Source organism: Centrocercus urophasianus, unplaced genomic scaffold (genome assembly GCF_019232065.1).
Source record: "Centrocercus urophasianus isolate 14NV4802_14NV808 unplaced genomic scaffold, USGS_Curo_1.0 seq_16, whole genome shotgun sequence".
Taxonomy (NCBI): domain Eukaryota; kingdom Metazoa; phylum Chordata; class Aves; order Galliformes; family Phasianidae; genus Centrocercus; species Centrocercus urophasianus.
This window is the reverse complement of record NW_024884711.1, coordinates 38,186,133-38,200,469: the sequence shown is the minus strand read 5'-3', so window position 1 is coordinate 38,200,469 and position 14,337 is coordinate 38,186,133. Positions and strand designations below refer to the sequence as shown.

General features: G+C 38.0%; 1 protein-coding gene across 6 annotated transcripts in view; it reads left to right on the top strand.

Annotated features, from left to right (window-relative positions):
* Positions 1-14,337, top strand: part of ZMYND11 (zinc finger MYND-type containing 11) — a 101,891-nt gene that overhangs the window by 30,198 nt on the left and 57,356 nt on the right. For 5 of the 6 annotated variants that reach the window (XM_042817560.1, XM_042817559.1, XM_042817555.1 and 2 more), the window contains one exon: positions 10,725-10,859. In XM_042817560.1, coding sequence (XP_042673494.1) covers positions 10,744-10,859 — 116 coding nt within the window. In that variant the 5' untranslated portion in view covers positions 10,725-10,743. Of the gene's footprint in view, positions 1-6,352; positions 6,452-10,724; positions 10,860-14,337 lie in introns of those variants that run through there. The other variant, XM_042817557.1, reaches the window with a different exon arrangement.

The window sequence follows — 14,337 nt, the reverse complement described above, 5'->3', positions numbered from 1 at the left end:
AAGCAAAAGAACAAATGAAGTTGAAATAGGGGCTGAGCACACTCTAAACTTCAGAATTAATCTTAGCAGGTGAACACATTAAAAGAAATGCATATGTAAATCTGTAAGGAAATCACTGTTACTGTGAAGTCTGCCCAAAGTTATATTTTGTTTTCTTTATTAACGGATTTGACTTCAGTGAGAATGAACATGATGTCCCTGCAAGGATGTAACTAAGGAGCAACCGTCTGCAGTAAAGCAATCTGGTAATCCAGTTCAAAAACTCACCTGTGAACAAACTAGCCTTCCTTCCACCGTGTGCTTGGTTCTGTAGAACAGGGAGTAGCTGAGGAGGGTCACAAAATGTCAGACCATGACCTGCAGTGCTTGCAAAGTGGACAGAGCTAAGTACCTCTTTCAGCTTAAAGCATCACGGCTGGGGCGGTGTTGGGCCAGTGCTCTGGCAGCACAGCAGGCTCTGTGTCTTCTGTTTGAGTGTAAAGAGAAGGTGCTGATTGGAAGACTTGCCCTGCATTGTAACACTGGAACATTGTAATACTCTTGCAATTTTTCCTTTGTATTATCTGTGAAAAGATTTTCACAGAAATCAGGGTAGGAGCTATACTTCATAAATTATATTTTCTGTTAGATCAATGGTACAATTAATTAATTTTTCTGGGCTTTTCCTTGGGTTGGTAGACTCAAGTGTGGCACGCTTTTCAGTCTTTCCCTGTGCTTTCCTCAGTTTCCATCACTATACTACGTTTCTGTGCCAGAGCTTTGGCTTATTCCTCTGCACTGAGGTTAAAGGACTAAAGTCATAGACCAACCAGATGTTGGCACTGAAATAATCTGAAAATGAAGCCCTGCTTCTGCCAACAAAATTATTAATCCTATATTTCTGTGCCTGAGGGAAGTGGAAGAGAAGAGTATGGTCCTGTTGCCTTTAATATACCTCAGTCCTGCATAATGGTATAGCAGGAAGAGCTCTTAAGTGTTCAGGAAGTAATTTCTTCCCTAAAGGGCCTTTGTAATCTTCTCTGTATCATTGCCATCATCATCAGTGCTTGAAGAAATGGGTTTCAGATGCACTTGCAAGAAGAGATACCGATTGTAATGTCACGGTGAGAGGTATCCTAATCCTGCAGAGCGCTCCAGTCTCTCTGACTTCTAGCTTCAGCATATGCTATGGAATTGCTTCTGAATAGAACAGCAAACTATTGGTCAAAGTAATAAGTTTCCTGTGCAAGTAATGTGGAAAAGATATAAAATGCAAGAATCATGATGAAGTGAAATGGATTTTCTGTAACAAAAAAGTGCATAATTTAATTCACCTCCAGCTGGTCCTGGAAGAACTTTGAGAAGAATTCTCTATATTAAAAAATAAAGACATATGTTGTAAGTTGGCGTCAGGTAAGAGAAGATGAGAAATATGTGTTGGAAGCATCTGAAAGTCATAGGTAGTCAAAAATGTATCAAAGGAGACCACTTTAGTACTCCCAATGTAGTAACTAACTTTGAGGGAAACTGCTCAACAAATGATGAAATTGCAGTCTAAGACAGCATGTGTTGGGGGAAAATTTTTAGAGAAGAAATGTCTTGCCAGCATCTCCTGTGCCATCAGCCACAACAAGAGCTGGTTGGAAAATGAAGGGATGTATTCCTCCTGCTCTCCTTTCTGTCCCTTAAGCAACTTGTAGGAAGGAAATGCTAACCTGTAATGGTAGAACAAAGCTGGCTTGATGTCAGCTGTTATGTGGGTTTGCTGTGAAACTGGCAGTATCCAGGGTTCAACATATGTTCATCACCTGACCAATTTCTTTGATAGATCTTTATTTCTTGAAATCATTTCTTGGCTTTTAAGTTTCTTTTTTCTTTCAAAATTTCCTTTTGGTCATTTTTCCACTTTTTATTTATCAACTATTGAAGCGAACGTAAAAAGAAAAGGGTCCTGATTATATTTGGCTGTTTTCCATTAATGATCTGTTTACTTACAAATCCTGTTATTTGGAGCTGTACATCAGTTTCTTGAAGACTTGTTCTCACATGTCTGTAAACTGTCCCTAGGGCAAGCTTCGTCCTTGTCTGGACATGAAGAGTTTGGGGGGAAAAGTTGAGGGCTATGTGAAGTAAGTACATACATGCAAAACAAATTACCTGCTTTTTTTTAACAGAACATCAGTGGAAAAAAAGAATCAGAATGGGTCTTTGAAATGGATAGGGATTAAGGCTTCACTAAGGAATGATGATAGACTTGGTTTGGGGCAAGATGAGAGAAAGGCTGTATTGAAATGTGCATGATTAGTGTAATTAGACTTTGGGTTCTGTGTATGAAGGACAGAACATATTCAGTAAATATACTTCAGAGGATAGTTTTAAACTAGATGTTTATGTCCAAGGAGAAAATACACTCAAAGGAAAAAAACTGAAGAAAACAAGTGATGCGAGAACTTGGGAAAAGGCTTCCAGTTCTGCAGTATATTATTCTTTCTGTTGATCTCATTTTGATGAACTGTCCCACAGCTGCATGAAACTTTCAGTTCCATTCTATCTGACATTCACCTTGAATTTTTCAGAAGCAGGATCGAAAACTCAGATTTTACAATTTGATCCTCTCCTTGCCTTAAAGTTTCTTTTGATTAAAACTGTAAAAGCCTGTAAGCTTTGGCACTGTTTATCTTTGGCTCATCTTACCTGCATTACAGATCAATGCGCTTTAACTCTGTGAGTTCTGAGTGTATTTCAGTAGGCTTCCAGGTCTGGTGAGCCCAAACATTTTGGACTTGAAGTTGTTGGCAGCCTTGTTTGTTCTGAATGGCAGTTGTTTTCTTCATATAGTATCAGCTTTCCCTGAGATGACTATTTACATGAGTTTCCTTTGGTTTGGTGCTGCTCGTGGCCTGACTTGTGGAGGAAAGTGCTTGTGTCTGCCTAATGTGCTGACTTCTGCTTTTAGAAGTTGTGTATTTGTGCTTTTATTTATGGAGAGGGAGAGGCCAAAGAGAGTAACTTGGAAAGGAACAAGTTCAGACAGTCTTTATTTTGTTAAGGAGCAACAAAAATTGATTCAGCTACCTTTTGTCAATAAAAATATAGCCTGGTGGAGGAATAGTTTTTACAAACATCTGAGAGTTAAGTCATGCTGCTAGCAGCAGAATCCCAATTTGCACTTTAAGGATAATGTCAGTTACATGTAGTTCAGAGGAGAGGGGGAGAAAAAACAGCTATTTGAAACATTACATCTGCAGAAAGACAACATCCACTCTTTGTTTTACCATATATCTTACTTAATCTGGAATGAATTTACATTTTCTCATGGTTTAGCTCTTCTCTGTACATTGCTAATTCTTTAACCTGGGAAATGTGTGTCTTCTTTTATTAGTGTGAAACTGACTTTCTGTGGAATTCCATCTCCTGGGCATGTACTAGGAAAAATCACTTATTTATTTATGCTGTTATGCCTTATCTATTTTAACTTATTTACTGAGAGGGAAAATGTGTGGCATCAGTACAGCCTAGGCTCACAGAATAACCAAGCTCCTTAGCCTTTAGAACAGAAAGGAAGATGATGATCAAAGGATTGCTTTTGGAGAAAGAGCTGCTCTTCTCATTTACATTTCTGAGCATTTTCTAATATGTCTTCCACCTCTCAATTTTGGTAGAGACAGTTGCAGAATCAAAGTGGTATCTGTTTTAGCATCCAGAAGAAAGTTCTAGCCCTCAACATCAGCCTTCTTTGGCCATGATTTTCCCCGTTTTACAGCCAAGTGAATGTTAGAGCCTATCAGGATGCATAGCTGCATTAATCATCTCTGCTGGCTACAGTCAGGCGAGTGGACAGGAAGTATCTATTTACCAAGGGCTTGTATGCAGGGAAGTAGCTCTGCTCATTGTTAACTCTTTCTATGGGTTCTTCAGGAGCAGTTTTCCCTGTTTTAGTCCTAGACTGCTTTGAAAAATGAAGAATGGGATAGTGGGTGCAGTCAAACTGCAGAAAGCCCATATTAGCACGCTGTGTGGGCTCGCACCCTGTCACCATGTGTGTCACCTGAGCTTTCGTAGCTGACCCACTTCTTGCTCTTTGTCTGTGGTAGAACATGTTAATTTTGGTTACTCCCAAAGTAAGTAAGTTTGAAGCATATTCATTATTTTTCAAGCGTGACACTGGACAAGAAACGTCATCACCTTTTATGAACCATCTATTATCTAGGTAATAGATAACTAGAGGAAGTTAGTTGGATGCAATTGTCTTTTGAATAGAAAACTTCTGTGAAGAAAGATGAGCAGTCTTCTGGAGAGCAGCCTTTAAGTGTACAACTGGTACAAGTATCCTCATCTTGGAAATCAGGGGCTTTGTTACTGCAGCAGCTAAAGCTTACTTTCATGAGAAAGTTGCCACACTATGCTGGTTTTTAGCTTAAATTGCATTGATTCAGGAGTTTGCTGAGTGCACTAACAGTGCGTTCATTTTCAGTGGTGGTTTTTTTTTTTGTGCAAACAATAATTTGCACTGTTCTAGTTTTGATAGTCCGGTTTAACTGTTATTTCTGTTACCAGCTGTAAAAAAGAATGATCGCTCACCATGTGTTTAATACATAGCAAAAATCTGAAACTTAAAGCACAATACTGTTTATTTTAAAAGACAAACTTGGAACCAGGGCACATGAAAATTGTATTGAGACAAATATTTAGAAGAAAATATATAACGTGCTTCAGCTTACCTATGCACACCTGAAAGTTGATAGCTGTATTGCTAGTAAGAACCTGAGCTCTTTGCTTTGAATACTTTGCTTTTTTTGGCAGTTGTGTTCTTCACTTGTTCAAACTTATATTGCTAGATAAATTTCTATTCAGTGAATTCTGCCAGGTGAGAACAAAGGGTCGTTTCCTTCCAGTTTTTAGGACAGCCTTCACTATTGTGTGTAAAATTCCAGGCTGGAGTTGTCTAAAGGGATAATACAGTGCAGGATTACATCTTAGTCCTGTTCATATATTTGTATTAGGTAGCTAACAAAATGACTTTGACAGCCTTTAGTTGGAGTGCATGATTATTACTCTTTTTGAACAGCTGTTGCTGCTTCACCCCAGGTTTTGTTATACTCTGTTTACATTGACTTGCTCTTGTACTTTCTTAGAAGTTCTCTTTGTGGGATGGAAGCCTCACTGCTTCAACATTTGTGTCAAGTTCCCTTTAGCAGGGTGAGTTAAGTAAACAAGAAAGTCCACGTTTGGTTTCAAAAGAGAGTTCAACTATTTGAACACTGATGATTCAGAATGTCTGAGCTTAAAAATTCAGGTATCATATGCCTTAGCCTCAGTGAATGATATTGAAATACAATAAAAATGAACTTTTGCTCTCAGTTGTTCTAGGAGGGAAAGACTGAAATGTTTACCCTCCCACTAAACTGGTGATGAAAGATGTATTTTAATTGTAAACTGTAAAACTTTAGAACTTCAGAGCACAACAGAGATCTGTATAAAGTCCAGTGACCCCCAGCTCTATATCAGCTTCCAAATTCGTGATCTGGACTTTAAGATGAAACTCCTATTTAATGCAAGAACAAAGCACTAAACATTTGGAACTACTTGTACCACTGATACATATGGTTTTATACTTACTATAAAAAGTTAGCCTTTAAGAAACACTAGAGTCCATCACATTATAAAGTGCATATGTAGTTAAGTCTGCATCTAGGTTTCATAACCGCCCAAACTCAGCCAGTCTCACAGCAGGAAAGCCACAAAAACCTAGGATTGAGTCTAGCTTCTTCCTCCTGTAACGCCTGAAGTTTTTTTTTCACTGTGTAGTGTGGATGAAATAATAGCAAGCTCCAGGGATGCCATGCTGTAAGGCAGAAACTAGCAGCTGAGCAGTGGCAAGGATCAACTCCTTAAACTGTCTTTCCATTGCAATTATCTGCATACCAAATCTCAGCCAAATGGTAGCTCATAGCAGGGATGAAGTTTAACCTGTTTGGCTTTGCACTGAAGGGGATGAACGCCACAGGTAGCCTTGCTTGCTGTGAGCTACAAGCAGGAGATTTAACAAGCTACTACTTGTCAGCTCCTAATTAGCAGCTCCCATCAGAGCAGCAGCACCCAACTGCAGCGCCGTCTGCTTTAGTGCAAAGTCCAATTCATTAGTCAAAATTTTCAGTGGCGCCACATTTTGCTTGGGCGATTGTAGATCTTAAAGCTTAAAGCTTAAGATCTACCTACCTTTCTGTTGTCTCTCTCTGTAGGAAGTTTCCAGATAAACGTAGAGTCCAGCAGTATCTGCTAAATTGAACACAAGCTGCAGGTCAAGGAGGTTCCTTAGGCTAAATCTCTTGATTTGCAAGGTGATTTTTGTTTATTTTGTTTTCACTTGCAGTGCAGGTTTCCATATCCATCGAAACTGCAACAGACAGCTGTAGAGCATTTGATTTGGCTGAGTGCATGTCTAATGACTTGGAGCTCTGCTGTTTTGACAGTAAGTCTGGTTTGCCATTGCTCTAACATTGCCACTGCATGGCAATGCACACTTTGCTAGGGGCTTTGCACAGCTTGAGAAGATAACCAGTGCTGTGTGTACTACAAGATAAGCAGCAGTTTGCTGAGCCTGCCTGCTCACCCTTCCTGATTAGTAAGAAATGTGTAATAGTTAGCTCTTACGGAAAGTTGTGTACAATTAAGAGGTGTACTTTTTGAAATAGCACATTCAAATGGGAATTGAAAGATAGTAAAAGCTTACTCAGATTACACTGAGAAACAGCAGGGGAGTTGAAAATGGAGAAGATTAATGATTTGCTTCGGGCACTGTTGTGTGTGTGTGATCTAAGCATGTGAGCTGGCATGTCAGGCACACCAAACTTTTATAGAGAGAATCCTTATAATCACCAGATCCCAGGAATGCCTGCAAAACTTGAGAAACATCCTGCTGATATCAATTGTTAAATTTTTAGCAATCTTTTGTTTTTCAGCTTTCTTCTATGAAACTGTGCTACTGTAAGCTTGTTAGCAGAACATTACAGAAGTGGTATAAAACACGTTTACATATGGACAGGGAACTCCCTTGCTAAAAAACAGTTGGCTCTCAAAACACTGCTGGAAAATTAATGTTTACTTGAGCTTTTAGTTTTTCTTTCAACAGTATTGAAAGAAATGCTGTAACAAAAGGTGAAGATAAGGCACAGATTTGAACACAATCATGCACTGGAAATGGATACTTGCTCTCTTGTGTGCACCCTCTTGTAAACAAGTAATCAGTGGTGATAAATATAGATTTCAGAATCTGATGTGTCTCCCATTAAGTTCAAGTCATTTGTATGAAGCAGTTGTGTATGTTGGAGCCCTGGGAGCCTTTTCTGTTGCTTGGAAGTAGTTCTAAACAGCAGTCTGACAGGTTATTTCTCAGGCTTTGTAATAATGTAGAAAGCTGCTTAAATATTTTCAGAATTGCAGGAAGAATATTGTTGTGGTTAGTTTTACTATGGGGGAAGAGTGACAATGCAAAGAATAGGAAGAAATATTCCGTGATCTATTCATCTTTTTCTTTAATGCAAGAGGCTTTTTATATTTGTTTTATACTATGCAGTCCAAAGATGAAAATAATGTTAATGTAGTCAGGATTTTTTGGAAAAAAATAACAAGTTTATTTGATATTTTTGTAAGCGTGTTCTGTAAGAACCATTATTTCAGTAGTGGAATGTCAACTCTGTGTTTCACAGTGCCTGTAAATAGTAAAGCAGAGCTATGCAAATGAAATGTGTTCGTAGCTCACTCTGAAACTAGACTCCTTTTTTTTTTTTTTTTTTTTTTCCCATGGAAACAACAACAGATACACTATCTGAAAGAGCAAATTCTCAGGTACGAAGCACTGTTTTTCAACATAAGCACCACCATGAGCTGTGTATTTTAACCAGCAATGAATGAGAGCCTGCACGCTCATCAATGTCTGTACCTGTGGACCTGATCCACTGCTGAAAGCCACCACCCACAACCTCACTGTGCTCACACCCGCTCTTTGGTCTCCATAAACATTCACCAAATGTTGATAGTTTCAGTGGGTATGATTTTTTCCACGTGGAGAAATTCAATTCCTAACCTTTGCTTCATAGCACTTCCATGTCAGACACCATTCTGTCAGACTGCCCCTCTGCTGCCATCTGTCACACAGCAGCAACATGTAATGGGATATTGGTGGGAAGCTTCAACCTCTGCTGCCTCTGCACCAAAATGCGCCTCTTGACATCATGCACCAACATCATCACATAGGAGGCATTACCTTCACAGCAGCTCTCGTATGTTCTCTGAAGATAGAGTGTCTTCAAAAGGAGCTAATAGGGCCTCTGCAGTGCATCTTTTTCCCCTCTTTCAGCCGTCTTCGGTGCAGCTCTGCAACCCTCAGAAACCTTAGCTGCATTGATCCTTTCCTTCTCTCTTGGGCATGGGTTTCTTCTCCCAGAAGATACAAGTGGGAGCTAGTTCCCTGGCCCCACAGGCCAGGCCTTGCTCTGACATGAGGCTGCATGGAGGATGGGGCCCAGCCTGGTGTGTCGCAGGGATGGGAGAGAAAAGCCTCCTCCTTGCATTCTGCCTCTGGGCAGTACTCAGTGCTGCACTCACATGGGCTGCCTGTGCCAGGCTACCAAATAATGGTGACTTCAAAAATGGTTGGAGTAAAAGGCACTACTTATTTGTTACGAAATAGAGTGTCAACTGGGCTGTTGTTTCACACTGTTTGAGAAGGATGTTGCCTCTTTGATTCTCACACGTGGCTGTGATGATGTACGAGCTCAGTGGCTGGCCTGTTTGCCATCCTGGCTACCAACTTTTAAAGCAGATTCTTAGGGGACGGATGGAATATAAGGAATGGTTTCACTTTTAATTAATTCTGCTTTAAACAAGCAGTTTTATGTTTCCTTTGAGATAGTAGGACTGTCCTTTTTATTGTTAGTGTCAAATCCCGTTTTGTATTTTATAGATCTGTTTTCCTTAAGAATTAAATTCTACACTTAATCGTATGATTCTCTTACAAATAAGGAGGATTTTCTTACTTATAATGTCTTCATATTCTGTAATGTGAATGCAGAGTAGCTCACAGGGATGCAGGATTTTTTCTGCTATTCCCAACAGAGACTTTCTCTGAATCATTCTTAGGTGATGCTATCTACTAGCTGTCATTCTTGGCTGCATTTCTGTCATATTTTCTTTTATCGTTCCCTCAAAAATATATTCCTGGCCTTTCTTTTCTGGGGGATGCATCCCATTGCCCTTGCCTTAAATCCCAGCGGGAAAAGATTTCTGAAGTGGAAGTGTTGGGCCGATGGGATCACTCTGTGTCTGCAAGAGCCCTGTGCTCTTCAGCTCTTCCCTGGTGCCTCCAGGAGAGAGAGGTGCCTCATGCAAAATTGCAACTGGACATACACATATCACTTCACATCAACCTTTTTCTTCTTCTTCTTCTTCTTCTTCTTCTTCTTCTTTTTTTTTTTTTTAAATGAATTACATAATACTGCATTTATTCCCCCCAAAATAGTGTGGTGTGCTTTATTTCGTTACAACTGTAGAATGTGTGAGCGTTGCTGAGCTAACAACAGAACTGGAGGTTATTTTAGTAATTTTAGACATGTTCATGTTGGTCCTATGGACTTGAAAATTACATTTCCGCAACTGATAGGAAACTCAGATCTGTTCAGTTTTTGTGAATTTTTAGAGGAGGGAAATTTTAAATACTTACGTTTCCATTGTTAACATTGCACAGATGGTGTCTTAATTTTCCATTTTTTGTCTTGTTTTAGGTTAACAGGGGTAATATTCTGCTAATGTCAAGTATCCACATGCATCACACAGTTCATTTAGAGGACAAAGCTCTCAAATAAGTTATAGATTTTGGTAACAGTGATAAATCAGTTTGGTTTTTTTCATTCAGAAAGTGGTGGCACTGGAAGAAAGTTATTTAGTGATCAAAATGCATTGTTAAGCTTTTAAAAAGAGATTCCGTTGCCTGTAGTAGAGCTGTAGGCCATTTATGGCTTAGCTGTACTCGTCGCCTTGAGCTTTTGGAAAATTTGTAAACAAAGCCAGATGCTCATTATGTTCCCATTCAGGGTTGGTTAGATGGTTAAATGCCGTCAGAAGCACTTTGGTCCTGTTGGGTTTTAGGCTGTTATAAAAAATGGAATTGCTCCAAAGTATTTTTTTCTTAATATTTATCATTCCTGAAAATGTATTTCTAGTTTCTGTGTGTATAATAGATTTTCTTAAAATTGTTTTGGGTGATAAAAATCTTAAAATAAAAATCTGAGAACTGTATTGTAATCTGAACAGTGGCCACTGCTTTTTCAATATGTCAGAATTCATTCTTACAAAGGGTGGTTTCAAGTTCACCCTTTTTAGGAGTTTTGGAAATGGGGAAATTTGTGAGCTCCAGGTTAGGGTGACTTCTGCTTTTTACCAAATGTTATGGAACTGAGATGTGACCTGAGTGTCTTTTTATAGCCCATTTTATATTAGATTATTTGTTATTGATTTGATAGTTTTTGCTGGTTGCCTTTTGTCTTTCTGTGATGTGGTGTGTGCTGTATATTTTGGGGTTTTGTTGCTCTTTAAGCAGAAGAAGACATGATGCTGTATACAGATTGGATTGCTAGAGGTTAACAGAATTTTTAACAGATTTTTTGTGTAATTTTACTTATTGCAAGAGGATCGTGTATTCTATTTCATAGTCATTAATATATATATTTTTAATTTATTGGTTGCAGCTGACCAAGTAAACAGGTCATGGCACGCTTAACGAAGAGACGGCAGGCAGATACAAAGGCGATCCAGCATCTTTGGGCAGCAATAGAAATAATCCGGAATCAGAAGCAAATTGCTAACATTGACCGTATCACAAAGTAAGTGATCCATTCCAAAGTAATCTTAATGAGGGGGAAGGCTGATGATATGAAAAGCTCTGGGAAACAGAGACGTTAAACATTATGAGTGACTGTGAAAAAGCTGTATCAACTGCTGAGTTACTAATTACCTAATTTTAATTGAGTACCTGAAGGTCCTATAGTGAGATTTAATCTACTGAGTTTAGATTTTATTCATTTTGTGTTTGCTTGATATAAGCATTTGTAGGAAATATTTAGTCTTTATAGTACATGAACTGAGTTGATTGTGTTAGAGTTGTTCTTACTTGCTAGATAGGCCAGAAGAGAAGAAGTAGGTTTAGAAGTTTAGAGAAAATGGCTGTAAAATGTGTAAATTATCTAATTCCTTAAGGAAAGGCTCTAAGTCATTGGATCATTTTTTTCTGGAAAACAAAGATAAAAAGATGAGTCTGAAATCAATCTCCTTGATTGCCTGAGCCATATTTGCTGAGATGAGCATAGGATGCTATTAAAGAAGACATGAGAGGATCACACCTATGACTAATACTGTTGTTAGTATTAAAATATTCTTCAAGATGTATTAGGCTCTGTATACGCAGAGAAATATAAATATTGTTTATTCTGTTGAGCTTGCACTGTTTGAAACGTCTAAAATATTAAAACAGCTTTTAGAATAACTTGCACTAGCCACAGTAATAAAAACTGAGAGAGGTTTTGTGCCTCTTTGCTTTGTCTGCATTTCAAGGCCAGCGTGCACATCACATTTGCCAAGTAATCAATATGAATAATTTAAAGGAGCAAAACTAACCAGTTGGCATCTCTTCAGTTGCCAGAACCAGTGTGAGCTGATAGAGAGGGCAGATACCACGAAGGGCAGAGTTATAAACAGTGCAGGTGACTAATGAAGTGAAGATCACTATAGCATAGTCCACTGACAAAGTTTGAAATCTCTAGGATGGAAGCGAACAGCAAAATGGGCTTAATAAGTAGAAGTGTAACAACTCAGGTTGTGCAAACAGTGAACAATATACAGGAGAAAAGAAAAAGATGATGTCCCAAGTGTGTACTTGGCTTTTAAAACTAAAATAAATGCACCATTAAGCCAAAAAACACCTTCCAAATGACAATTCCAAGCAGGCTTGAAACGGGAGCTTGTATTTTAAGAATTTCATTTTTGTTTTTGAGCTTGCACTTGAATTTTAGAATGCCATAAAGCATTATGTGTTAGTATCTTATCTCTAAGGAGATAAGTAGGTAAACTAATGCTATACACTTTGCATTTGAATGTTTCGGATAACTAGCTGCAGGGCATGTAGTAGCTGAGTTTGGTGGCTATTTATGCTCTTTTTTTCCGTATTAAAAAGAGATGAGCATGTCTAGTGGGGGATTCATCCCACTCTTACAAGAGATGCTTATTTTAGGATGGTGAGAATAACATTTAGCTAGGTGAAGTTAGAGAAGACATTTCCCATCATTACAAACAAGGTTGAGAAAACAAGTAATTAGGTACTGCTCTTAGTAACTAAAGGATTGTTTGATTTATTTTAAAAGTCTAGATCCAAATTGTATGACTCATCTCTAATCAGAAGAAAGATACCTCAAGTGACTAAACAGAGATGCGAGCAGCCATAGTTCTTTGAGACAGATGAATATTACAGAAGTTTAGAGGATCACTGAAAAGCTTGGAATAGTTTGTTGTCTCTTTGATACACTGATTTAACAGTAAGGAGTAATCTGAAAAGTGCTAGGACATTGTAAATGCTCTGCTTGCACTTCAGTGACAGGTGTTATCTAGTTTCAGTTGTATGATATTTTCAAGGAGATAACATTTGACAAGGAATGAAAAGAGAGAAATCCTTGAGTTGCTTTCCAGTACTGTGCCTAGATGGAGATACACAGAATGCTTAGTAAATGAGCATGCATGTCATATAATACTCAAAGTAAGCTTCTGAAATCAGAGGGGGGTCAGAATTTCTCTTCTGATGAAAACTGAAAAAAAACTTGTCTTCTTCCGGGCTGAAGGATCATTTAGTCAAATAAAATTGCAATTTATCTGTGCCTAGGTACATAGGTGTATGTATGAATAGTAAGATAAAAACTGTGGTCAGAAGATATTGGTTGTACTTCAAACGTGTTATAGCTATAGGAGGGAGATTCTTATATTTGTATTAAGATAATTTTGGAAGTGTTGTTACTTCAAGTCTTGGGATTGAAAGTATTTTTTTAAAAGTATTAAAAAAATTAAATACATTAAAAGTATTTGCAAGGAGTAATAACGATGGAATTTATGGAAGTGTCCTAAAAGGCAAGATTTTTTCTGGGGGTGGGGAAAGAGGGGAATACTTGTTTGAGGTAAACAGCAGTTGTCCTACCGTGTCACATACTGATTGGAAAGTTAAACAGATGATTTATGATTTTAGTGTTTTTTTATTTGCTTTTTGTCTGGGCTTTCATTTGTTGCAAGAGACAGGTTGTCCTCTGTGTTTTGTGACTTGTTATGTCAAACACCGTTAGAGCACAATCTGTATTGCTGATTTCTTCATGAGATGGTTCGCTACTTTTAAATATATCTGTTAGTGGGCCTTTTTCTCCAACTGGAAGCTCAGCATGGTTCTGTCCCTTTGATATTCCCAGTTTATTTCATTTACTTGGTTTGCTTAGCCTTCTGGTGCTTGCTAGTAGCCATTGCGCATGTCAGGGAGTGTTTACTTCTTACATTGAGGGTGGAAATGTTGATAATATTTTTATATTACCAGAGGATGTATAGTTTGTAGATAATGAACTATTTTAAGTCAGTATATAAAAAGATTAACTTATATAACACACTACAATAACGTAGTATGTAACTTTTACACTTGATATGTAATTGTCAAAAAAATATCTGGGGAAATAAATATTTTTAGAAGATACTGATAATTGAAAGTATGCAAAAAAAAAAAGAATAAAACTGGCCACACGTTTTCTGTAGAGAACATAATTGCAGGAGGACAGTGTAGGAGGAGCCAAGAGCACTAGAAAGTACTTCTGATATTGTCAGAAAAACCTGTAGGGAAAGAGGGGCTTTAATTAAAAGCAGACTAAATCAAGTGTACTTTGCTCTTAAATTTGATGATGAGGAAAAGCAAGAATGGAAAAACGCATGATTAGGATGTGATTGAAAACTTATATTGAGGAGAATTTTCTCTAGAAAATTTTGAAAATATGAGCAGGAGACTTGAAGCAATTAACTGTTAAGCTTACTGGATTTTTGGCAATTATACTGAGAAATTCACTGGTTGTGTAAGAAACACAAAAAGGCATCTATTTATGAAGGAATTAAAAATGTACGCAGAGAAATAGAAAAAAAAAAAAGAGGCTAAGAATTGGAGCATTAGATAAATACTTAAATAAAAGCATTGACAGGGACAGGTTTGTCTCCAAAACTGTCACCAAATTATTAAATGAAAGGAATTCCTCAATTTTAGTGACTGCATGTGGAGATGCATTTTACTTGGGA